General features: G+C 40.6%; 2 protein-coding genes across 4 annotated transcripts in view; one reads left to right on the top strand and one right to left on the bottom strand.

Annotated features, from left to right (window-relative positions):
- Positions 1-2,996, top strand: part of cstf2 (cleavage stimulation factor, 3' pre-RNA, subunit 2) — a 71,214-nt gene extending 68,218 nt beyond the window's left edge. For both annotated transcript variants that reach the window (XM_073058336.1, XM_073058337.1), the window contains one exon: positions 2,266-2,996. The gene's annotated coding sequence lies outside the window, so the exon portion shown is untranslated. The remainder of the gene's footprint in view (positions 1-2,265) is intronic.
- The window catches only part of nox1 (NADPH oxidase 1), a 37,244-nt gene continuing 12,958 nt past the window's right edge, over positions 2,993-27,278 (bottom strand). For both annotated transcript variants that reach the window (XM_073058338.1, XM_073058340.1), the window contains 8 exons: positions 26,017-26,198; positions 23,445-23,574; positions 20,869-20,961; positions 19,648-19,898; positions 19,194-19,356; positions 18,044-18,190; positions 17,018-17,142; positions 2,993-5,690 (listed from right to left, as the gene is read on the bottom strand). In XM_073058338.1, coding sequence (XP_072914439.1) covers positions 5,564-5,690; positions 17,018-17,142; positions 18,044-18,190; positions 19,194-19,356; positions 19,648-19,898; positions 20,869-20,961; positions 23,445-23,574; positions 26,017-26,198 — 1,218 coding nt within the window. In that variant the 3' untranslated portion in view covers positions 2,993-5,563. The remainder of the gene's footprint in view (positions 5,691-17,017; positions 17,143-18,043; positions 18,191-19,193; positions 19,357-19,647; positions 19,899-20,868; positions 20,962-23,444; positions 23,575-26,016; positions 26,199-27,278) is intronic.

Below are 27,278 nucleotides of genomic sequence, written 5' to 3'. Positions count from 1 at the left end.
TCTCACCAAGGCCTTGTACAACTGCAGTAGAACCTCCCTGCTCCTGTACTCGAATCCTCTTGCTATGAATGCCAACATACCATTCGCCTTTTTCACCACCTGCTGTACCTGCATACCCACTTTCAGTGACTGGTGTACAATGACACCCAGGTCTCGTTGCACCTCCCCTTTTCCTAATCGGCCACCATTCAGATAATAATCTGTTTTCCTGTTCTTGCCACCAAAGTGGATAACTTCACATTTATCCACATTCAATTACATCTGCCATGAATTTGCCCACTCACCTAACCTATCCAAGTCACCCTGCATCCTCTTAGCATCCTCCTCACAGCTAACACTGCCGCCCAGCTTCGTGTCATCCGCAAACTTGGAGATGCTGCATTTAATTCCCTTGTCTAAATCATTAATATATATTGTAAACAACTGGGATCCCAGCACTGAGCCTTGCAGTACCCCACTAGTCACTGCCTGCCATTCTGAAAAGGTCCCATTTATTCCCACTCTTTGCTTCCTGTCTGCCCACCAGTTCTCTATCCACATCAATACCATACCCCCAATACCGTGTGCCTTAAGTTTGCACACTGATCTCCTGTGTGGGACCTTGGCAAAAGCCTTTTGAAAATTCAAATATACCACATCCACTAGTTGTCCCCTATCCACTCTACTAGTTACATCCTCAAAAAATTCTATTAGATTCGTCAGACATGATTTTCCTTTCACAAATCCATGCTGACTTTGTCCAATGATTTCACCGCTCTCCAAATGTGCTGTTATCACATCTTTGATAACCGACTCTAGCATTTTCCCCACTACCGATGTCAGGCTTAGACAGATTAGGAGAATGGGCGCGAAAGTGAAAAATATAATGTTGAAAAAAGCATGGTCATGCACTTTGGTAGTAGAAATAAATGTGTGGACCATTTTCTAAACGGGGAGTAAATCCAAAAATCTGAGATGCAAAGGGACTTGGGAGTCCTTGTGCAGAACACCCTAAAGGTTACCTTGCAGGTTGAATCAGTGGTGAGGAAGGCAAATATAATGCATTCATTTCAAGTGGTCTAGAATACAAGAGTAGGGATGTGATTCTGAGGCTTTATAAGGCACTGGTGAGACCTCAACTTGAGTATTGTGTACAGTTTTGGGCTCCTCATCTTAGATGAGATGTGCTGGCATTGGAGAGGGTCCAGAGGAGATTCACAAGGATGATTCCAGAAATGAAAGGGTTATCATATGAGGAACGTTTGATAGCTCTGGGTCTGTACTTGCTGGAATTTAGAAGGATGAGGGGGGATCCAAAGGAAAATTTTTGAATGTTGTAAGGCCTAGACAGAGTAGATGTGGAAAGGATGTTTCCCATGGTGGGATAGTCTAGGACAAGAGGGCACACCCTTGGGATAGAGGGGTGTCCATTCAAAACAGAGATGCAGAGACATTTCTTTAGCCCGAGGAATTTGTGGAATTTGTTGCTACGTGCAGCTGTGGAGGCCAGGTTGCTGGGTGTATTTAAGGCAGAGGTTGATAAGTTCTTGATTGGACATGGCATCAAAGATTATGGGGAGAAGGCCGGGAAATGGGGTTGACGAGGAGTGAAAAAGGATCAGCCATGATTGAGTGGTGGAGCAGACTTGATGGGTCAAGTGGCCTAATTCTGGTCCTGTGTCTTATGGTTTTATCAGCAAGCGCATTTTTGAGATGTGCCAGGAAACCAACAGTTAGAGGGAGAATACATAAACACCGTACTGCCCTGGAAATCATCTGGGTTACTAAGGCAGCAGCACTGCCGGTTGTGAGATCATGCCATGTTTACTGAGTTTATTCAGCTTGAGTGTAATCACTGCTGGTTTTTACAGCATTGGTTGCAGTTCCCTTCTAGTGTTTTCTGTGCCTCCAATGGATATCATGGTATTTTGATGGTAGAAGAAAATGTAGGCTAATTTCCTCCTTCCAGGATGGCCTGCAGTGTTAATTGCTGCTTTGATCATTTGAAATTGAACACCCACTCATCCTTTTCTCCTTAAAAATCCACAGTTATTGTTACTAATTCGCTAATCAATGATAATCTTTACTCAAAATTACCATGCCACGAGATTTTTTTTTAAGAGGATTATCGGCAATTTGGGCACACACTTTCAGAATCATTCACTACCACTGAGGTTGGCATTAAAGTAGAAAATAATTATTGGATATTTTTTCCATCATCTGTCTAGCTCAGTTTAATTTTGCCGTTCTTTTCCAAATCCTCTAACTGCTGTTTTTGCTTTTCAGAATGGATATTTTGTGGACCGCCAGCTTCTTGAGGAAGTTTATTTCTCCGGTTACCTATGAGAGCGGCAGGACTTGGAGGTTCCTAGTGGTCAATTGTTTCAACTCAATGAAAGGGAAAGAAGCCAAAACATCCTTCGTGATATGGATACACTTATTTTTTGAGTGTTTAATTTGCTCCTTTTGTTAACAATTCATTGTGGTAAAGCTTTAATGTATTGATTAAATGGGAAGAATGAAGGAGACTTGAAAAGCTCATAGATATTTCACAAACACAAGAACTGTTGTAGGTATTTTGGTGTTAAAAGAATTTTCATTTAAAAACCGGTTGAGACTAACCACTTCAATGTATTAGATATGGCATTTATACTTAGTTTAAAAAACAATTTCACACCATCAGTTTGAAAAGCAGAGTACGTACAAATTTTTCTTCATTTTTATTATGACTTTAAATCCCCTCCATTTTTACCCTTTGTAAAGACATGCTCCATTTTCCTTGTAGCACAAATGTTTTACTAGTGAACTGTTATTCCTTACTGTTTTTCATAGTCTTTTGTTCTCCACCCAACACATCTTGAAAAACAAGTTAAAACTACAGCCATCGAGACATCCTAATGATTATTGGCATTAAAGTTCATTTTTGATCTCAGTTGTTGAATTGTTGGAATAATGTGACACTCTTGGAACATTATATATATATATATTAAAAAAAAGAAATAAAAATCATCTCAACATCCAGGCTCAAATTTCATATCTTTATTTATAGTATATAAAGTAACCAAAATTAAATACTTTTGTACAGTCAGTTCAGTCTCAGTGGTCATATCCAAGTGAAATTTCACTGTAGCCTAATTAATATAGGGTGCCAGGAAGTGCATTGAAAATGATTTTAACTTCTGAATACAAAAAGTTTCTTGAGTGGGTTCCAAAACACTGCTGGAGTATTGTACATCTACTGTTAGTAACACACAAGTGACTGAATTACGAGGAATGTGTTGTTTTCCTAGGTCTTTATCATAATTCCATGGGCAGTCTAAAACTTGTCTGGCAGAATTAGAAAGGCAGTTTTTAATATTCTGGAATTTTGGAGTGAATGAATGGATGGCTTGGTAGCTGTTTGGCCAGCAGACTGTCCACCAAGCAAGTTTTGAACACCAGAATCTCTCTTCCTTGATGATAATACAGATTTTTTTAATATGCAAGGCAGATTCCCTGTGTGTTTCTTTTTCTATTTTGTTGTTATTCAGGACATTGGTTACCTATGTTCTGTATACCACTTGGATTCTAACTAACAGAATCCATTCACCCATCATCCCTGTACTTGTTAATGTTTCCACATTAAACTCCCACTGCTTCATTTTTCACCCACTTGCTCTCGTCCTGGTGTTCACCCCTCCCCCAGCTTTACAGTCCATACGTCTTTGTCTCCATAGATCAGTTGGGCAAGTGGGTGAGAAACAAGACCATAGGAGTTTAATGTGGAAAAGTGCAGTTATGCCTTTTCTAAGAGGAATTAAAAGACGTATTATCTAATTGAAGAAAGATAAGTAAGGAAATTTAAGTGGCAATCGGTTTGAAAGGCAAATTGCATCTTGGCATTTATTGCAAGAAGGTTGGGGTTTAGAAATGGGATGGTATTGTTACAAATGTACAGATTACTTGGGGGAGCACTGCACAATTATAGCCCCTTATTTAAGAATTTATAAACTGGCATTGGAGGTAGTCCAAAAATAAATTCAAGAGGTTAATTCTTCAGATGAACTGGTTGTCCTATCACAAGTTACTATAAAAGATGAAGTCTATAAGTTTATTTATAAGAAGGATGGGCGATCATATTGAAACATAGATATTCAAGCAACCTGACAGATGCCAACCTATTTCAAGTAATGGAACAATATGGAATAAGAGGATAGGAGACTGTCCTTTAAAGCTAAGGTACATAGGAACTTCTTGAGGATGGTAGTGAATCTGTAGAATTTCCTGTCTTGTAAGGTTATGGAGGCCAGAGCATTGCAAGTATTTGAAGAAAGATGTTTTTTAAAAGATCGGGTCACTGAAGTCTTTAGGGAACTAGCACAGAGGAAATGATATGAAACCAGGGTTGGATCAGCCATGATCATGATAGGTTGGACTTGAGGAGCCAAAAGGTTACCTCCTGCTCTTGTGTACTTGATTATGTTCCTGTGAAGTTGCTTGAATGATTTGCAACATTAAAGAAGGTATATAAATGTACATTTATATTTGGTGAAGAGCATTATGAGCAAAAAATGGTTAATAGATTGCTGTACAGGAGTTAAAGAGAGCATGTTTTGAAACTGTTCATAGAAGTGAGTTTTTCTGAACACCTTTTAAGAATATTGCTCACCTTAATGAAATTTGACGGTGAGATTTAGCTTCTGTAGATCCAGGAAGACAAACTTTGGACAGTTATTAGTGACTGTTTGCCTAGGGTGGGGTTGAAAATGTATGCAAGTTTTTTTCCGAGTAAGGGTGTGGGAGTGAGAAACTTTCAAACGGCAGTAAAGGAGGGTTTGGAGTAGAACAAAATGAATTTTTTGCGACTACACTTGTGTAATTGTCTTTGTGTTCCTGACACAATTTAAGCAATTTCCCATAACAAGCAACATTTACATCAGTAGCAATCGTGTTCATCTTCACCACTGTTTAGTCTATGACCTACTTGTAATAACTTCTTGTAATGAATTCATAACGTTAATCTTAAGAACTTGACCTTTTTTTTAAAAACACATGCTGCTGAAATAGGGAATATTAAAGAGCTATGTCCCTTGTAAAAATATAAAATTTTCAGCAGTTTACAATATTCATACATAGACAATGATGTGACTTAAACATGTTTAACAGTAAGCTTAATTATGTTAATGCATCATGGAATTACAACATTTTTTAAATATTAACACATACCTTGTTGGTTCTGTTGCAATTGAGCAATAAATTTCATTGTAAAAACAAGAAAAAAGACAGAAATCTGCAGATTAGGCATCATTTGGGTAAAAGCAAAAAAATACTGTCCAGGGGCTAAGATAAAGCATTGGCTATGATTTTTGTTGAATGGAACAGTGAGTCCGAGGAGCTGATCCAAATCACGTGGTAGTGAACTTGAGCAGTCCACAATTTTACATCCATTGAAATGAAAGGGTGCAAATAATAGCCTGAAGAATTGCAGCCGGTATGTAAATGTGTTTCAAGACATTTTGCTTCTGTGAATTCAGAAATCTTAAAGTCAGGTAGGTGGAAAGAAATCTGCTGTTCATATTGTTTTTCCAATTCTTTCTTCCAAAACCTAGAAGTTCTCCTTGTTGAAATGGAAGTGAACCCCCAAGGGGTTGATCTCCGAATACTTGTTTGTGCACTGTTCTAAAGCTTCAGCCAGAGGTTGTGGTCCGCACAGGAAGACTCCAATGTTCGTTCTGAAAAGGTTAAGCAAAAAAATCATATTACTGATTTCAAATAAATTGGAAGTTAATCTGGTTAATACTTGTAAGAGGAAAGATTCTCTTTAATCAGTATGCAAGAATCAAGTATGAATTGAGCTGCAGTGGAACTTATCAACACCTTAAAAGGCACACTCAGTAACTAAATATCAGATTCTGAACAAAATGGTAATCTCACTGAGCTACAAAATAACGTAAAAGATAGACTGGTATTTTCTACAGTAAATACCCTACCTATCCCTCACCTTAGTGTTTCATTTTAGTGATCCCTCAAGCTCAAGGACGACTCATCCACCCCAGTTCTTTGAACGCTTGAGGTGACTGACGAGACCCGTGCAGTTCACAGAAACTTTGCCTCAGGTGCTATTTGAAAGTGTGAATAGTTTGGGATATTGTGCTGTCTTCTCCATTGATAGTTGGTCTCTGTGCTTCTGTCATATACTATTTGCGCCTATCTGAGCTCTACTGAATGTTTCTTTTCTAACATAAGACCATTAGATATAGGAGCAAAATTAGCCCATTTGAGTCTGCTCTGCCATTCAATTATATCTGATTTATTTTCAACCTCAGCCTCATTCTATTGCCTTCTCCACATAACTTTTGATGCCCTTACTAATCAAGAACCTATCAACCTCTCTGTCAAATATACGTAATGACTTGGCCTCCACAGCTATCGGTAGCAATGAATTCCACTGATTCACCATCCTCTGGCTAAAGAAATTCCTCCCCATTTCTGTTCCAAAGGGTCATACTTCTATTCTGAGGCTGTGCCCTCTGGTCCTAGACTTCCCAATTATTAGAAATTTCCTCTCCACATCCAATCAACAAGATACCTCACATTACTCTGAACTCCAGCAAATATATGCCCAAAACCATCACACAGTCTTCCCGCTTTAAACCTTTCATTTTTGGGATCATTCTCATAAACTTCCTTTGGACCATTACCAATACCAGCATATAGGGCTCAAAACTGCTCACAATACTCCAAATGCATTCTGATCAATGCCATATAAAGCCTCGACATTACATCCTTGCTTTAATATTCTTGTCCTCTCCAAATGAATGCTAATATTTCATTTGCCTTCCTTGCTACCAGCTCAACCTATGAGTTAAACTTTGGGGAATCCTGCACTATGTTTCCCAAGACCCTTTGCACCACTGATTTTTGAATTCTCTCCCTGTTTAGAAAACCGTCTACCCCTTCACTTTTTTTACTAAAGTGTATGATCATATACTTCTATATGCTCTATGCTTCTTTTGCCAATTCTAATCTGTCCAAGTCCTTCTGCAGACTCTCTGCTTCCTCAATACCACCTGCCTCTCCCCCCATCTTTTATCATCCACAAACTTGGCCACAAAGCCATCAATTCTGTCATCCAGATCAGAAAAGAGTAGACCTGACACTGACCCTTGCAGAACACCACTAGTCACCAACTGCCAACCAGTAAAGGCTCCCTTTAATCCCACTTTTCTTTTGCCTTCTGCCAGTTGGCCAATCTTCTAACCATGCTAAAATCTTCCCTGTATTACTATGTGTTCTTACCCTGTTCAGCAGCCTCATGTGCAGCAGCTTATCAAAGGACTGAAAATCAAAGTAAGCATCATCCGCTGACTCATCTTTGTCTACCTTGCCTGTTACTTTCTCAAAGAATTCTGACAGATCTGTCAGGTAACATTTCTCCTTAAGGAAACCATGCTGACTTCACCCTATTTTAGAAAAATAGAGGATTATGGGTAAGCCTAGGCAGTTCTAAGGTAAGGACATGTTCGGTACAGCTTTGTGGGCTGAAGGGCCTATATTCTGATGTAGGTTTTCTATGTTTCTATTTTAACATTTATCTCCAAGTACCCCAAAACCTCATCTTTAATAATGAACTCTAACATCTTGCCAACTGCTGAAGTCAGGTTAACTAGCCTATAATTTCCTATTTTTGCCTCCCTCCCTTATTAAGGAGTAGAGTGACTGGAACTATTCTGGAATCTGGTGATTCTTGAAAAGTCACCACTAAATTCTAAGGCTACCTCTTTCAGAGACCTGGGGTGTAGTCCATCTGGTCCAGGTGACCTACATACTTCCAGACCTCACAGCTTCCCAAGCATCTTCTATTTAATAACAGCAACTACACTCACTTCTCCCTCACACACTAGAGATATCCGTGAAAGAGTGAAGATATTATTTTTTTTCTATAGGACTTTGAGAACATCTCTGCCTTCATGAAAATTTGCTGCTGTGGCAATGCTTTGTTGAGAGGCCTTACTTCGGCAGTTGGACATGTAGAATGTCGCCATCTCTAGAATGGATTAACTTTGATCAAAGCCTTGCACTGGGAAGCTGACATTGGACTGATATTAGGCAGTTTTGATGGTTGATGAAGGATGCAGGAGGGTAGCTGTTCAGTAGACAACAAACCAGCTGCCAGTTTTGAAGTCATGAGCTTTTCCACAGTTGACAGCAGGGAATAGTGAATCTTGTTCCCAACGTCTTTCTTCGTGGATTTGTGCCCCCCCCCCCCACCAATGACATAGAAAGGGATCCAGCTGTTCCAGAGTCACATCATGTGCACAGTACCAGCAGACTAGTAGAAGACCCTTTCTCCTGGGTGCCTAGTCAAAAGGCCACCATTATGCTTGCAGATAACACCACTGTAGATGGCTTACATTCAAATAACGATGAGTTGGAGTACAGGAAGGAGGTAACGAGCTCTGGGCTTGTCATGACAACAATCTTTCTCTCAATGTCAGCAAAACAAAAGAGATTATCACTGATCTCAGGAAGCAGGGTGGTGCTCCGGTTTACATCAATGGTGCTGAAGTGGAGATAGTTGTGAGATTCTAAGTGTGAGCATCACTAATATCATGTCCTGATCCAACCAATTCGACAGAAGGTTCTGCAACATCTCTACTTCCTCAGGAGGCTAAGGAATGTTGATATTCACCAATTTTTATAGATGCACCCTAGAAAGCATTGTATCTGGATGTATCAAGTATGGTAACTCCCCAAGACAGCAAACAAATTGCAGAGAGTTTTGGACACAGCACAGCACATCCTTCCATGGGCTCTGTCTACACTTCTTGCAGCTTCGGTAAAACAGCCAACATAATTAAACACTGAGCAGAAGACACAAAAGCATATAACACCGGGCTTAACGTCAGTTATCCTGCTGTTAGAATCCTATTGAATGGACTTCGTTTGATAAGATACTGTTGACTCTTGACCTCGTAATATATTTAGTGTGAGCATACACATTATTGTCTGTCTGCACTTTCTCTGTAACTGTACCACTATGTTCTGTATTTTGTAATCGCTTTAACATTGTATTAGCTCAATGTACTGGAGTGATAAAATAATCTGAATGGTATGCATTTACCCTATTGAAACTCCTCATAACTTTATATACCTCTATCAAATCTCCCCTCCTCCTACAATTTAGGGAATAAAATCCTAACCTTTTCAACCTTTCCCTATCATCCTTGTAAATTTTCTCTGCATTCTTTCAATCTTATTGACACCTTTTCTATAGGTAGATAACCAGAACTGTACACAATGCTCTAAATTTGGCCTCACAAATCAATGTCTTATACAACTTCAAGATAACACCCCAAATCCTATACTCATTATTCTGATTTATGAAGGCCATTGTGCCCCTCTTTATAACCCTATCTACCTATGATGTCACTTGCAAGGAATTATGAATCTGTATTCCCAGAACCTTTTCTGTGATTGTTAGTGTCCTAACACTCACAGTTTAAGTCCTACCCTGGTTTATCCTCCCAAAGTGCAACACCTCACACTTATCTGCATTCAATTCTATCTGCCATTTTTCAGTCCATTTTTCCATTTGGTCCAGATTCCACTGTCAACCTTTGATAGCCTTCCTTGCTGTCCGCTACACCCCCAGTCTTGGTGTCATCTGCAAATTTGCTGATCTAATTTAAGACTGCATCAAACTTACTTCCATAGTTGTTGCATCAAGCAACATCCCACCAACAAGTTCTCCTCTTGTTCAGAGGGAATGTTCTCATTAGGATCCCCATCAGTTCCAATGGATATTTCACATGCAAATGTAAATCTTGCTCACTGTTTAATATTTCTTATGTACAGGACAGAAATTTATTTGTATCTCCTCAAGTGTGGGGTAGTACAGTTCAAAGAGGATGTTGAACTGGAGAGTGCAAAGTGACATGACAATTTTACCACGTGCCTTTCAATGCCTTTAAACTATGCATGAAACTGGTCTTGATACCATCCCTCCCAGATGGCTGAACAACTTCTACGCTCGTTTTGAGGCAGAAAATGATGTGGCAGTGAGGAAGTCCACCCCTCCTCCAAATGACCAGGTGCTGTGTCTCACCGTGGCCAATGTGAGGAGAACCCTGTGCAGGGTCAACCCACGGAAGGCTGTTGGATCAGATGATATTCCTGGTAGAGTGCTCAGAGGATGTGCAGACCAGCAAGCAGATGTTCTCACTGACATCTTCAACATCTCCCTGAGCAGCGCCATCATTACAACGTGCTTCAAGGCCGCCACCGTTGTTCCCGTGCCGAAGAAATCTTCAGTGTCCTGCCTCAATGACTACCGTACCGTTGTACTCACATCCATCACCATGAAGTGTTTCGAGAGGCTCGTCATGAGGCACATCAAAATCCTGCTGCCCCCCTCACTGGACCCCCTGCAGTTTGCATACCATCCCAACCTTTCAACAGATGATGCCATTGCCACCACCCTCCACCTGGCCCTAACCCACCTGGACAAAAAAGACACGTACGTTTGAATGCTGTTCATAGACTTCAGTTCAGCATTCAACACAATCATCCCTCAGCACCTGATTGGAAAGCTGAGCCTACTGGGCCTGAACACCTCCCTCTGCAACTGGATCCTAGACCTCCTGACTGGGAGACCTCAGTCAGTCCAGATCGGGAGCAGCATCTCCAACACCATCACACTGAGCACGGGGGCCCCCCAGGGTTGCGTGCTCAGTCCACTGCTGTTCACTCTGCTGACCCACGACTGTGCTGCAACACACAGCTTGAACCACATCATCAAGTTCGCTGATGACACGGCCGTGGTGGGTCTCATCAGCAAGAAAGGCAGCAGCTAACAGAGCCTGTCTCTCAATGTGAACAAAACAAAAGAGATGATTGTTGACTTCAGGAGGGTACGGAGCGACCACTCTCCGCTGAACATCAACGGCTCCTCAGTAGATATTGTTAAGAGCACCAAATTTCTTGGTGTTCACCTGACAGAGAATCTCACCTGGTCCCTCAACACCAGCTCCATAGCAAAGAAAGCCCAGCAGCATCTCTACTTTCTGCGAAGGCTGAGGCAAGTCCATCTCCCACCCCCCATCTCCATCACATTCTACAGGGGTTGTATTGAGAGCATCCTGAGCAGCTGCATCACTGCCTGGTTCAGAAATTGCACCATCTCGGATCGCAAGACCCTGCAGTGGATAGTGAGGTCAGCTGAGAAGATCTTCAGGGTCTCTCTTCCTGCCATAACAGACATTTATGCTACACGCTGCATCCACAAAGGAAACAGCATTATGAAGGACCCCACACACCCCTCATACAATCTCTTCTCCTTCCTGTCATCTGAGAAAAAGGCATCGAAGCATTCGGGCTGTTATGACCAGACTATGTAACAGTTTCTTCCCCCAAGCTATCAGACTCCTCAATATCCGAAACCTGGACTGACACCAACTTACTGCCCTCTACTGAGCCTATTGTCTTGTTTATTATTTTTTGTAATGCCTGCACTGTTTTGTGCACTTTATGCAGCCCTGGGTAGGTCTGTAGTCTAGTGTAGTTTTCTGTGTGTTGTTTTATGTAGTTCAGTGTTGTTTTTGTACTGTTTCATGTGGCACCGTGGTCCTGAAAAACGTTGTCTCGTTTTTATTGTGTACTGTACCAGCAGTTATGGTCGAAGTGACAATAAAAAGTGACTTGACTTGACTTGCTGCTCTCCTTCCGTATCCCTGTGGCATTGTAATTACCTTCCCCATTCTGATTCTTGTGTGGTTGTCTTTTTTGCTTTAACAAGTCCAAGGCCAAACGTTAGAAACAACATCTTATTGTTAACTTTGGCATTCAGCATTTTTTTGCACTGAACTTTGTTCTTTTGATATATACCTATTTCCTTGATAGTAGATTGCTGGTGGGGTATGATTGGTCAAAGTACATTTAATGGGCAAAGATAAGTTTCTATTAACCGCGTCACAGTTTTTAGATCTGTGTATATAATATTGCTCTGTACTTTGTCCAGAATTTTAGTTTTCTGATGTCTCACATTTCAAAAATAAGGAGATTGTTTGCTACTTATTTTCAGTGGTGTCCCAAAAACTTAAGTCCCTATAAATGCCCTTACAGTGTTTCCTGATCTTATGATAACATCTGTGTAATTGTTAGGATAATGAACAAATAGTTGTAGTCTGTTATCTAAAGAATTTTATCTGACCTGCTCAACAATCTATGAGAAGAAGCAAACATGACTTTATTGATTTCCAAGATAAATCATTTATGCCATCAATATATTAAAGCTGTGTGAGGTGTTGCTCTTTAGAAGGGCTGACCAGGGTAGGATTCACACACCGAGAATAGTATAAGATCATAAGATATTGGAGCAGGAGTAGGCCGTTTGGCCCATCAAGTCTACTCTGCCAATTCATCATGGCTGATCCAATTTTCCTCTCAGCCGCAATATCCTGCCTTCTCCCCATATCCTTTCATGCCCTGACCAATCAAGAACCTATCAACCTCTGCCTTAAATATACACACAGACTTGGCCTCGTCAGCTGCCCGTGGGAAAGAATTCCACAGATTCACCACTCTCCAGCTAAAGAAATTCCTCTTCATCTCTGTTCTAAAAGGATGCCCCTCTATTCTGAGGCAGTGTCTTCTGGTCTTAGACTCTCCCACCATAGGAAACGTCCTCTCCACATCCACTATAGCAAGGCCTTTTACTATTTGATAGATTTCAATGAGGTCACCCCTCGTTCTTCCGAATTCTAGTGAATACAGGCTCAGAGCCATCAAACACTCTTCCTGTGACAAGCCTTTCAATCTTGGAATTATTTTCGTGAACGTACTTTGAACCCTCTCCAGTTTCAGCACATCCTTCCCAAAATAAGGGGCCCAAAACTGGTCACAATACCCCAAGTGAGGCCTAATCGGTGCTTTATAAAGTTTCAACATAACATCCTTGTTTTTATATTCTAGTCCTCTTGAAATGAACGCTAATATCGCATTTGCCTTCCTCACAACAGACTCAACCTGCAAATTAACCTTTGGAAATCCTGCACAAGGACTCCCTAGTCCCTTTGCTCCTCAGTTTTTTTGTATTTTTCCTCTATTTAGAAAATAGTGAACCCTTTAATTTCTTCTACCAAAGTGCATGACCGTACACTTCCCGACAATGTATTCCATCTACCATTTCTTTGCCTGTTCTCCTAATCTGTCTAAGTCCTTCTAGAGGCTGTCTACTTCCTCAAAGTTACCTGCCCCTCCACCTATCTTCATATTGTCTACAAACTTTACAACAAAGCCATCAATTGCATCATCCAAATCATTGACATATAACGTAAAAAGAAACACAGACTCCTAGTCACCAGCAGTCAACCAGAAATGGCTCCCTTTATTACCACTCTTTGCCTCCAGCCAATCATCATTCTACGCTAGAATCCTTCCTGTAATACCATGGGCTCTTAGCTTGTTAAGCAGCCTCATGTGTGAGACTTGTCAAAGGCCTTCTGAAGATCCAAGTACGCAACACCAAATGATTCTCCTTTATCTATTCTGCTTGTTACTTCTTCAAAGATTTCCAACAGGTTTGTCAGGCAAGATTTTCCCTTGAGGAAACCATGCTGACTGCAGCCTATTTTATCATGTGCCTCTAGGTATCCTGAGACCTCATCCTTAATAATCAACTCCAACATCTTCCCAACCACTGAGGTCAGACTAACTTGCTTATAGTTTCCTTTCTTCTGCCTCTCTCCTTTCCTGAAGAGTGGAGGGACATTTGCAATTTTCCAGTCTCCCAGAACCATTCCAGATTCTAGTGATTCTTGAAAGATGATTACTAAAGCTTCCATGATCTCTGCAACCACCTCTTCTATCTTTAGCTTCTTAATGACTTTTTTAGTTGCCCTCTGTTGGTTTTTAAAAGCTTTCCAATCCCCTAACTACCCACTAATTTCTGCTCTATTCAATGCCCTCTCTTTGGCTTTTATTTTGGCTTCGACATCTTCTGTTAGCGATGGTTGTGTCATCTTTCCTTTAGAATACTTCTTCCTCTTTGGGATGTATATATCCTGTGCATTCCGAATTGCTTCCAGAAATTACAGCCATTGCTGCTCTGCCATCATCCCTGCCAGTGTTCTTTTCCAATCAATTTTGGCCAACTCCTTTCTCATTTCTGTAATTTCCTTTACTCCACTGTAATACAGATATAGCTGACTTTGGCTTCTCCTCAGATTTCAGGGTGAATTTGATCATGTTATGATCACTTTCCCCTAAGAGTTCGTTTACCTTATGCTTTCTAATCAATTCTGGTTCATTGCACAACACCCAGTGCAGAATTGTTGATCCCCAGGTGGGCTCAACCATGAACTGCTCTAAAAAGCCACAGGGTTGCTCTGGAAAGGCTCCTTAACCCTTTTCCCCTTCCTGGCTGTTGCCCCGTCCCCTGGGTCCTGCACCTTGGGTGTAACTACCTCTTTATATGTCCTGTCTATCACCTCCTCAGCCTCCGAAATGATCCGGAGAGCATCTCGTTCCAGCTACAACTCCTTAATGCAATTGTTAGAAGCTGCAGCTGGATGCACTTTTCGCTGTTGTAGTCGTCAGGGACACTGGAGATCTCCCTGCCTTCCCACATTGCGCAAGAAGATTATTCAGCCTGGCATCTCTACTATCCTTGCTGAGCAAGTATAAAGGAGAGATATAAAGTATGGCACTGTGGGGCGGGGTAGAACACAGGAATCTTGGATTACAGATCCGTAATTCCTTGAATGGCATTATAAGTAGATAGAGTCATAAGGAGAGTCTTTGTCTTCATAAATCAAAGCACTGAATACAGGAGCTGGGATTTTATGTTGAATTTCTCTTAGACATTGGTGGGCCATAATTCAGAGTAGTGTCTGTAGTTCTAGTAACTTACCTACAGGAAAGATATCAATAAGATTGAAAGAGTATGGAGAAAATTTACGAGGATGTTGCCAGTTCTTGAGGATCTGAGTTACGGGGAAAGGTTGAGTAGGTTAGGAATTTATTCCCTGGAATGTAGGAGAAGGAGGGGAGATTTGATAGAGGTATACAAAATTATGACGGGTATAGATAGAATAAACGTAAGCAGGCGTTTTCCACTGAGGTTGAGTGAGACTAGAACCAGAGGTCATGGATTAAGAATGAACAGTGAAATGTTTAAGTAGAACATGAAGAGGAACTTCACTCAGACTGTGGAATGAACTGCCAGAGGAAGTGGTAGATGTGGGTTCCGTTTCAACATTTAAGAGAAGTTTGGATAAGTACATGGATTCTTAATACGTAGAAAGGTGGAGATTGGAGCTGAGAGGAAAATTGGATCAGCCAGGATGAAATGGCGAAGCAGAATTTTAAATTGCTTAAAAATTTCTTCTCATTTTCTGTCTGAGATTTTCCTGAGCTTTAGCTAATGACAGAATAGGAACAACGACTGGCCACCCTACTCTTTGCCAGTGTTTCATCCTAAACCAAATTGCCTCGTTCTAAACTTGCTGGATTCTGTTTTCTTCACTCTTTCTAATAAATAATTTATTTTACATATGTTTTCCTGTGACACCATAATTGAGTCATTAGTGACAGGTGAAATTCTGGAAGATTGGACGGTGGCTAATATTTGTGCCTTTATTTAAAAAGACTGCAAAGAAAAACCTGGAACTCCAGATCAGTAAAGCTTGACATCATTGTACGTATGTTACCAGAGGATATTCTGAGGAATATCGTGTTCAGTTTTGGTTACCCTGCTATAGGAAAGATGCCGTTAAGCTGGAAAAATGCAGAGGAGATTTATGAGAATACTGCCGGGTCTTGAGTTACAAAGAGAGGTTGAGTAGGTTGGGCAATTTTTCATAGGAACATTCACCCCAGTGTCCACTTTATAAGGTACACCTATACACCTGCTCATTAATGCAAATATTTAATCAATCTTGTGATAGCAACTCAATGAATAAAAGCATGCGGACATGGTCAAGAGGCTCAGTTGTTGTTCAGATCAAACATCGTGATGGAGATGTAATGTGACTTAAATGACTGTGATCACGGAATGATTGTTGGTGCCAGATGAGGTAGTTTGAGTTTCTCAGAAGCTGCAGATCTCTTGGGATTTTCACACGTAACACTCTATGGTTTAGAGAGAATCGTGCAAACAATTTAAAAAAATCCAGTGAGCCACAATTCTGTGGGTGAAAATGGCTTGTAAGTGAGAGAGGTCAAAGGAGAGTAGTCAGACTGGTTCAAACTGATGGGAAGGCAATAGTAACTCGAATATCCATGGGTTACAATAGTGGTATAGAGCACAAATCTTGAAGTGGATGGGCAGAAAATTATGAATATACACTTTGGTAAAAAGTACAGTTGATGTTTTGGGCACACAAAATGCTTTACTTCCATAGATGCTGAGTTCCTCCAGCATTTTATGTGTTGCTTTGGATTTCCAGCATCTGCAGACTTTCTCTTGTTTGTGGTAATACACCTTATTTGGTCCAGGAGGTAGCTTTCAGATGATCTTACAGATGTGTATAAAAATATGAGGGTGAATGTGCACAGGCTTTTTCCCAGGGATGGGGAATCGCAAACTAGAGTGTAAGTTTAAGGAGAGAAGGGAGAGGTTTAATAGGAACCTGAGTGGTCCTTATATGGAAGAGCTGCCAGAGGAAGTGGTAGAGGCACATACATTAACAACATCTAAAAGAGTACTTAGACAAGTATATGAATAGGAAAGATGAGCATATGGAATTAGATTAATGGGACAACTCACACAAAATGCTGGAGGAACTCAGCAGGTCAGACAGCATCTATGGAAAAGAGTAAACAGCAGATGTTTTGGGCTGAGACCCTACATCAGCGTGCAGCAGTTAGACCTAAGGGCCTGTTTCTGTGCTGTATGCCTCTGTGAATAAAGTAGATAAAGGGATTGCAAACCTGAACCTGTGAACCTTTATGCTGTACAAGGCTATATTTAGAAGAGGAAAGAAAGTGGAAATTTTGTTGTCAAATCTTTCATTATGTATATTAAGGGACAATGCTCACAGAATTGTTGATCACTTACCTGGGGTGAGCTTGTGCAATCAAATGAAACTCTTTGTCCCAGTTAGGTCTACCGTAGTGTGTTTTCTGTTTGAGTCCTGTCACCACATCAGTCTCTTTATCAAAGTGTACCTTGATGTGAACAGCCTGAAAGTAGAAAGAGAAACAACAATGAGGAAACTGCAGGTCTGAGGCAAAAATGCTGTAATTAAATCCACTCAGCCCGCATTCTTAATAGAAAATGTAGTTCACACAGTTCCTTTGCACAATAGCACGCCAGAGTGTTTGAATTTCATGTAAAGTGTTGCAGGTTTCCATAAAAGTTCCCTGTAAAAATAATGACAATGTAATGCTTGTTTTTCTGAATAAACTCTTCATCTGAGAATATTCACTTGACTGGCTCTTACATTCACCCCACCATTATCTTCCACTCAGGACAATGAATAGTCTGAGGGAGAAATCAAAGAGATCATCATTCTCGAGCCAAGGTGCCAATCAAATTGAAAATTATTATTATATTTCATATCTGTTTATCTCTGCATTACTTCTGTTGGCTTAATTCCAAACTCGTATAAGACCATAAGACATAGGAGCAGAATTAAGCACTTAGGCCCGTCGGCTTTGCTCCACCATTTGATCAACGCTGATTTATTTTCCCTCTCAAACCCATTCTCGTGTTTGATACACTTACTGATCAAGAACCTTTAAGTATACCCAATGAATGGAGTGACGTGTGCGACTTCCAGTCCTTGCCTCACTACTACCGGGCTAGTTATTAGTAATTAGTTAGTAGTCACATCTTTAGGCACAATATTGCTTTATTATTTCGTGATTAAAGAAAGGAGATTCTGCTTGTGTTGGAAATCCAGAGTAACACACACAAAATGCTGGAGTAGCTCAGCAGTTCGGGCAGCAGCCACAGGTAAGAATAAAGCCTCTATTCCTTCCCACGGATGCTGTCTGAACTGCCGAGTTACTCCAGCAGTTTACGTGTGTGTGTGTGTTTTTTTATTGAAGCCAAAATGAACAGTAAGTTTGGACACCATACCTGCGTGGCATCCCATCCAGTCAAGTACAGCTTGTAGTTGAGAAAGTCCGGTTTGCCTAGTTGTTCCAAGTTGCTTTCAAGTGATCGGAGTAAGTCGGCAAACCATTCAAATGCCTGAGTCTCTCGACAGATCCAAAAAAAGTATATCTACCAATAAACAAAGGATAAGCTGGTGAACAAAGTTCAGTGGAGAATATTTCAGGGCTTTACATAAGAATTCATAGTCATCTCATCCTGTCTGTGAACAATTCTATCATCGTGATTCTTTGAGTAAGTTTCATGATGATAGAATTGTTGAGTGAGGGAGAGGAATTACCTAACCCATCCTTTGAAGAGATTTACTTTTACATGTAGAAGATCAGGATTGTGAACTGTTATCGTTTTCCATGCTTTTGGAAGAACATTCCAGTGAGTGGTCTGGCCACCATAACTGAAGAGAGCGATAGGCCAGCTCAGTTCACGATATGATCATTTGACACGAGGAATGACTATTGACTATGAAAGTAAGCTCTCAGGCTTACTTGCCTTTTGATGCAATGAAGTTAGTGAGGAAGATAAGGATGTTTATAACCATATAACCATATAACAATTACAGCACAGAAACAGGCCATCTCGGCCCTTCTAGTCTGTGCCGAACGCTTACTCTCACCTAGTCCCACCGACTGGCACTCAGCCCATAACCCTCCATTCCTTTCCTGTCCATATACCTATCCAATTTTCTTTTAAATGACAATATCGAACCTGCCTCTACCAATTCTATTGGAAGCTCATTCCACACAGCTACTACTCTCTGAGTAAAGAAGTTCCCCCTCATGTTACCCCTAATCTTTTGCCCCTTAACTCTCAACTCATGTCCTTTAGTTTGAATCTCCCCTACTCTCATGGAAAAAGCCTATCCATGTCAACTCTATCTATCCCCCTCATAATTTTAAATATCTTTATCAAGTCCCCCTCAACCTTCTACACTCCAGAGAATAAAGACTTAATTTGTTCAACCTTTCTCTGTAACTTAGGTGCTGAAACCCAGGTAACGTTCTAGTAAATCTCCTCTGTACTCTTTCTATTTTGTTGATATATTTCCTATAATTCGGTGACCAGAACTGTACACAATTGTTTAATAATACAAGTTTATTTTTAAGAAGCAACCTACCTTTTTGGTTCGCAGTTCAGCATCAGAATGTTCATACTTGTACCAGATTGACTTCAGAACCGATGCAAATGGCGTCACCCCGATGCCAGCTCCAACCAGAACACTGACCTCGTAATGGAAGACATCTTCACTGGCTGTTCCAAAAGGACCATCTACTGCAATCCTGTGGCAGCAGAAGCAGAAGAATTCATTGTGAAAGTGGCACATCAAAATACTTACAGAAGATATTTTGTTAATGGGGATTGCTTTGATACTAAATTAGATCATCTAAATAAACAAATTATTCTATATTTTATTTCTGTAAGTATTTCTGATATTCTTCCTCATTAATGGCTTTCATCCATTAACACAATCTGAGTCAATGTTACACCCTGGCTCTGCTTCAGCCCATGGTGCCTCTTGATATTCTTCATTAATTACATAATTCATTTTTCTGCTTTTCTACTTGACCTGCCTTGGTTGAATTTGTTTTGGTCCCCCGTCTTTTTCTTCTCCAAACGCTTTGATCATACCATCTGTCCAATCGCCAGCTGATCGAATATGCACACTAAAATAATCTTCTTCCGGAGCAGAGGTCAGAGTGAAGGGATGCCACTCTAGTTGTGAGATGGATGGACAGTTGATGAAGATGTATTGTCCAACTTCCATTTTAAAACCTTTCTTCTGCATCTGAAGCTGCAGGACATTTGATGGATGAACAATAATCTGGAAAATAAGTTGTAGTGAATTTAATGGTGTCATTTCTTTCAATATAATTTGCAAGATATTTTGTCGTGACAAATTTTATTGACATTCTTGTGATCAGGTTTTAGAGGAAAGAAATATGCCTGACATCTAATTTGAACATGTGACCCAGGGCAGAAAGTAGGTGGATTAGTAGAGTCCCTGTTTCATTGCTAGCAGTAAACCACCTCTACCAAGTCATAAATGATTCAGGCTAAAAACAGAGTCCTGTTCCATTTGACTTGCACTGGCATGGCAACGAGGTGGCTAAAGCAGAACTGATAGAGAGACACCCGGGTCGATATGTAGGAGGAGTCTAACAATTCCAAAATGCATAAATTAAAAATTGAAGTACAAAAGCAATCTGTTTTAAGATTAATATTGCCAGTTACTCCACTGACTGAGTCCATTCTGCAAAATGGTCTATTTGCTGTTATTAAGGCTGGCAGATCAGTACAGAGGGTCTGGTAATATGTCATCATTTTATGAAGTGTTAAATGATGTTCCAGTGTGCAAAATAAATCTCATGGCAGTAAGGAACAAAAAGAGTTCCTCTGCAGACTCAACCAGTGACCCTTCCTCTGTCAATACCAGCAGATGAACTGCCAGCTCTTCATCTTTGCTCAAATTTCATGGTGTGACAAATGAATGCTGGATTTGTATACACAACAGTCACTTTGTGTTGCATGAAGTGTTTCCTGATTTGCCTCAGAAATTTCAAGAGTGTTAAATCTAAAAGCAGCATTATAACTGTCCTAGATTATAGCCAGGTTGCCTGTGAAGCTGAAGAGCTATTTTTTTGAGTGTCAATTTTTATATCTGATACCGTGACGGCACACATGAGGGCAGGTCACATGGGAACTGTGCGGAACATGTTGGTAAACCAAACTGTTGAATTCTGCCAAAGTAATGACAACTCATTAACTCACATCAATGTTGTACTTCTCTTTACCTTGGTGATAACAACCCTCTGTTGTGACCGATATAGTCGTATCAATCTCTCACAGACGTACAGTATCATTGGGGCAAGCACCCATTTCCAAGTCTGGAAAGCAACAGCACATTGTAAGCAGAGCATTGAACGCTCAGAGACTCTCATCACCGAATTACGGAAGTGAAATGCTCCAATCGAGTTAGTAAGACATGACTTTCCCTGCACAAAACCACACTGACTCTCCCTAATTGGTCAGTGGTTTTCCAAATGCTCAAGTCTTATGACTAAGAATTCTCTCTAGTAACTTCTCTACCACTAAAGTGAGACGTACCTCTATAGTTTCCAGGATTATCCCTGGTTCCCCTCCTGAATACTGGAATATTAGCTACTTGCCAGTTGTCTGGACCTTGTCTGTGGCCAGAGAGGACACAAAGATAGTGGTCAAAGCTTCAGAATTCTCATCTCTTGCTTCTCTCAATAACCTGGGGTTAATCCCATCAACTCTGAGGACTTATCCACCTTAATACACTTTAAAGGACCCAGCACTACTTCCTCCTTTACCTCAAAATGCCCAAACACGTCAATAAGCTCTGAATTGATCTCCCCATTCTCCACTTCCTTCTCCTTGTGAATCATAAGACATAGGAGCAGAATCAGGCCACTCAGCACATCGAGCCTGCTCCATTATTCCACCATGGCTGATTTATTACCCCTCTCAACTCCATTCACTTACCGTCTCCTGGTAATCTTTGGTGCCCTGACTAATCAACAACCTATCAACCTCTGCTTTAAATATACTCAATGACTCGAGGCAATGAATTCCACAGACTCACCACCGTCTGGCTAAAGAAATCCCTTCTCATCTCTGCTCTAAATGGACGTCCCTCTATTCTGAGGCTATGCCATCTGGTCCTAGACTCATCCACTAAAGGAAATATCCTCTTCACATCCACTCTATCTATGCCTTTCAATATTCAGTAGGTTTCAATGAGATTCCCCTCATTCTTCTAATCTCCAGTGAGTACAAGCCCAGTGTCATCAAATGCTCCTCATATGTTAACCCTTTCTTTCCTGGAATCATTCTCATGAATATCCTAAGGACCCTCTCCAATGTCAGCACATCTTTTCTTAGATAAGGGGCCCAAAGCTGCTCACAATACTCTGAGTGTGGTCTGACCAGTGCCTTCTTAAGCCTCAGCATTAGGACCTTGCTCTTATATTCTAGTCTCCTCTAAATGAATGCTAACATTGTGTTTGTCTTTCTTACCACTTACTCTACCTGCAAGTTAACCTTATGAATCCTGTACAAGAACTCCCAAGTCCCTTTGCACCTTTGACGTTTAATTTTTCTCCCTGTTTAGAAAATAGTCAATGTCTTTATTCCTTCTACTCTTCTGCTTCTGTCCCTTATTGAAGAGTGCTGTGACATTTGCAATTTTCCAATCCTCTGAAACCATTCTAAAATTTAGCAATTCTTGAAAGATCATAACTAACGCCTCCACAATCTCTTCAGCTACCATCCATCAAAATCTCGAGGTGTAGTCCGTCTGGTCCAGGTGGTTTATCTACCTTCAGACCTTTCAGCTTCCCAAGCACCTTCTCCCTTGTAATAGCAACAACAAACACTTCTGCATCCTGACACTCTGGAACTTCTGGCAAACAACTAGTGTCTTCCACAATGAAAACTGATACAAAATACTTACTAAGCATGGCCGCCATGTCTTTGAAGCCTATTACTAAGTCTCCAGCATCATTTTGCAGTTGTCTAATATCCACTCTCCCCTCTCTTTTACTCTTTATACAGTATATCTGAAAATACTTTTGATATCTCCTTTTATATCATTGGCTAGCCTACCATCGTATTTCATGTTTTCTCTCTTTATGGCTATTTTAGTTGCCTGTTGGTTTGTAAAAGCATCCTAATCCTCTATCTTCCCATTCATTAATTTTTACTATTTTATGTGCCATCTCTTTTGCTTTTATGCTGCATTTAACTTCCTTTGTCAGCCTCGCTTTAGAATATTTCTTCTTTGGTATTTGACTTGCTTCCAGAAATTCCAGCCATTGCTGTTCTGCTGTCATCCCTGCTAGTGTCCCCTTCCAATCAACTTTGCTTGTTCCTCTCTCGTGCCTCTGTAATTCCCTTTACTCTTCTGTAATACAGATACGTCTGATTTTATCTTCTCCCTCTCAAACTGCAGGGTGAATTCTATCATATTATGACTACTGTCACCTAAGGGTTTCTTTACCTTAAGCTCCTTAAACAAATCTGTTTCAACACCCAATCCAGAATTGCCTTTCCCCTAGCAGGCTCAACCATAAGTTACCCTAAAAAGCTATCTTGTAGGCATTGTACAAATTCCCTCTCTCGGGATCCAGAACCAAACTGGCTTTTTTAAATCTACCTACATATTGAGATGCCCCATGACTATCATAAGATTTCCTTTATTACATGCTTTTTCTATCTCCTATTGTAATTTGTACCCCACTGTCTGCTGCTTGGAGACCTGTACATAATTTCTGTTAAGGTCTTTTTACCCTTGCAGTTTCTTAACTCCATCCACAACATGATATTTCATTACAGAAATACTCACCATAGGATCTCCTCCCTCAAACAAAGGGACTGGACATTCAGGGATCTTCCCCCATTCTGTTGTATGATTTTGACAGTATGCAAAATTGTGTTCCTCCATGCTTTCGTCAGTCTGATGTCGAACAATACGGCTGAACAAAGAGAAAGGTTTTTCATTCAGAGGGGATGCGTGATGCTTAATAGTAAATCAGACCGATGAAATTACGTTTACACACAGAACATCAGATGGTTGTGAAGTTCTTCTGAGACCTCCAGGAGTTTTTATCCTTGCAGCAGTAACTTCTCAAGATATACTACTGGTAGTTTTATTATTTGTTTTGGTTGAACAACTGATGAGAGGTTATTGGCCTAAAAAGTCACTTTTGTTCTTTCTCCACAGATGTCTCCTGAATATTTACAGCATTTTTGTTGTATTATTAAACACTCCTGATGACACTTGTCACGTTGTTATGATATGTTCCTCTTGTCCTCATCTACCACCCCGTGAGCATCTGCATCCAGTACATCATTCTTCACAACCTTTGCCATCTTCAGTGGGATCCTACCACCAGACATATCTTTACCTCTCCCAACTCTCTGCTTTGTGCAGGGATCGCTCCTTCCCTAATTCCCTTGTCCATTCATCCTTCCCCACTGATCTCCCTCCTGGCAGAATTCTCTTACCTCCATTCAGAACCCCAAGCAGTCCTTCCGGGTGAGGCAACACTTCACCTGTGAACCTGCTGAGGTTGTCCATCATATACGGTGCTACCAATGCAGCCTCCTCTACATTGGTGAGACCTGACGTAAATTGGGGGACCGCTTTGTTGAGCATCTCTGCACAGTCTACCACAAGTGGGACTTCCTGGTGGCCAAACATTTTAATTCCAATTCCTATTCCCGTTCTGACATATTGGTCCCTGACCTCTTTGTTTGCCACGATGAGGCCACTCTCAGGGTGGAGGAGAAATACCTCATCTTCCATCTCCAACCTGATGGCATGGACATCAATTTCTCTTTCCGGTAATTATTTATTCCCTTCCCTTTCTCTCTTCTTCTATTCCCAACTCTGATCTCTTAACTTTTCTCCTCACCTGCCTATCACCTCCCACTGGTACCCTTCCTCCTTCCCATTCTCCTATGGTCCTCTATCCTCTCTTATTAAATTCCTTCTTTTCCAGCCCTTTCCCACCCACCTGGCTTCACCTATCACCTTCCAGCTAGACCTCCTTCCCCTCCCCCCACCTTTTTATTCTGGCATCTTTCCTGTCCTGATGAAGGATCTCGGCCCAAAATGTTGACAGTTTATCCATTTCTATAGTTGCTGCCCGACCTGCAGAGTTCCTCCAGTATTGTGGTGTCTCAGAAAGGCAGCATCCATTATTAAGGACCTCCAACATCCGGGACATACCCTTTTCTCACTGTTATCATCAGCTAGAGGTACAGAAGCCTGAAGGCACATACTCAGCAATTCAGGAACAGCTTCTTCCCCTGTGCCATCTGATTCCATAGAACCAGAGAACACTACAGCTCAGGAAACAGGCCATTCGGTCCTTCTAGTCTGTGCCAAAACTTTATTCCACTCGTCCCATTGACCTCCACCCAGTCCATAACCCTCCAGACCTCTCCCATCCATGTATCTATCCAATTTATTCTTAAAACTTAAGAGTGAGCCCGCATTTACCATGTTAGATGGCAGCTCGTTCCACACTTCCATCACTCTCTGAGTGGTTCCCCCTAATGTTCCCCCTAAACCTTTCCCCTTTCACCCTAAAGCTTTGTCCTCTCGTACTTATCTCTCCTAATCTAAGTGGAAAGAGCCTACTCGCGTTTACTCTGTCTATACTCCTCATAATTTTGTAAACCTCTATCAAATCTCCCCTCATTCTTTTACGCTCCAAGGAATAAAGTCCTAACCTGTTCAATCTTTCCCTATAACTCATCTCCTGAATACCCGGCAACACACTGGTAAATCTTCTCTGCGTTCTTTCAGTCTTACTGATATCCTTCCTATAGTTAGGTGACCAGAACTGCAAACAATAGTCCAAATTTAGCCTCACCAATGTCTTACATGGCCATTGAATCTTTGGACAGTACCTCATATTTTTTAATCTACAGTATTTCTGTTTTCGCATGTTTTTTAAATCTTTTCAATATACCTAATTGATTTACTTGTCTTTCTATTGTTAGTATTTTTTATTTTATTTGTTATTATTTTTTTCTGCTAGATTATGTATTGCATTGAACTGCTGCTGCTAAGTTAACAAATTTCACTTCATATGCCGGTGATAATAAACCTGATTCTGATTCTGATTTAGTGCGTGTTGCTTTGGATTTCCAGCATTTGCAGAATCTCTTGAGTTTATGACACTTCAACTGTTTTGTTTTCTGACTTTTTACACTGGCCTTGCTTCAAAATTATTTCATTGATTGTAAAATTGCTATGGTGCTATCTAAATTTTATTTGCTGTCATTTTAAAAAGTGTATTTTAAAATACTGCGAATGTACAAATACAGGAATATATCCTATAATAAAATTCTCTGAAAGAAAGAACTCTTTCTTCACAACAATTCCATCCATTTTAAGTACGTACCCGATTCCATGAATGACAAGTCCTGCAAAGAATATGATAAAGAGATGGTGTGTAAACCAGAAGACTTCATAGTATGATCTCCGAATGGTGTCTGTTGAAGATGTGATCATGAGGATAAGGGCCAATGTGATGATGACTCCAGTTAAGCCAGCGATTGTGGTGAATGTAACATAACTGGGGGTCTGAGGAAGAGATGCGCACACATTAATGACAGCGGCACTTAACCCATGAGGGGAGATTCTTTTAACATACATAGCCAAGAGCTAGGATTCCATAAGGAATGTCTTGATATTTTTGGTAATATTTCATTTGGTATCTATAAGGATTTTGAGAAATTATTTACACAATTGGGCACACACACACACACACACACACACACACACACACACACACACACACACACACACACACACACACACACACACACACACACACACACACACACACACACACACACACACACACACACACACACACACATGCAATAACAATATATCGAAAATTAAAATTCTTACCAAAGAACCATTGATTCAAGCTGTGCATCTATTTTATAGATTCCCAGTCAAGCTTTTAATGTGTAATTGGATTGGATGTTAATAGTTACATTCTCAACTCTTTAATTCTTACAGATTAATTTTTTGACTTTAGCTACCTCCTTCTTATAACCATATAAACATATAACAATTACAACACGGAAACAGGCCATCTCGGCCCTTCTAGTCCGTACCGAATGCTTACTCTCACCTAGTCCCATTGACCCGCACTCATCCCATAACCCTCCATTCCTTTCTGTACATTCTTCAATGTACAGTCTTGCCAGATCTAGAAAGTGTGTGTTTGTCTACTCTAGGCATGAACAAGAAATATTTGTGAAACCACCCATACAGTTTGTATGTACTTGGAGCGGGAGATCTTTCTTCTTTTGAGGAACTTTAGTTGTAATTGTCATCACCAAAATGTTTTGCTCCTGTCAACACGCCATGTGTTTCTGAAGGAATTTTGTAACATATGCTTCTTTTAGTACCTGTGGTTTATGACAAGAGTGGCTGGACAGGAATAACTGCATTCTTCAAAATAAGTTGAAATCACAACCATATATGCTTGGCCTCTTGAGAAATATTTAGTTTCAGAAGGAGGGAGAACCTGTAACATTGCCTATGTTTGTAGCACAGGTAGAATTACACGATCTTCAGACCCACTTTCCGGAACAATTGAACAATTTGTGGTTAATAACTTTTAAAGAAAATGTGCACGTGGAATTT

The sequence above is a fragment of the Hemitrygon akajei genome, chromosome 10, assembly GCF_048418815.1.
Source record: "Hemitrygon akajei chromosome 10, sHemAka1.3, whole genome shotgun sequence".
Lineage (NCBI taxonomy): Eukaryota > Metazoa > Chordata > Chondrichthyes > Myliobatiformes > Dasyatidae > Hemitrygon > Hemitrygon akajei.
This window is presented reverse-complemented; position numbering and strand designations above follow the sequence as displayed.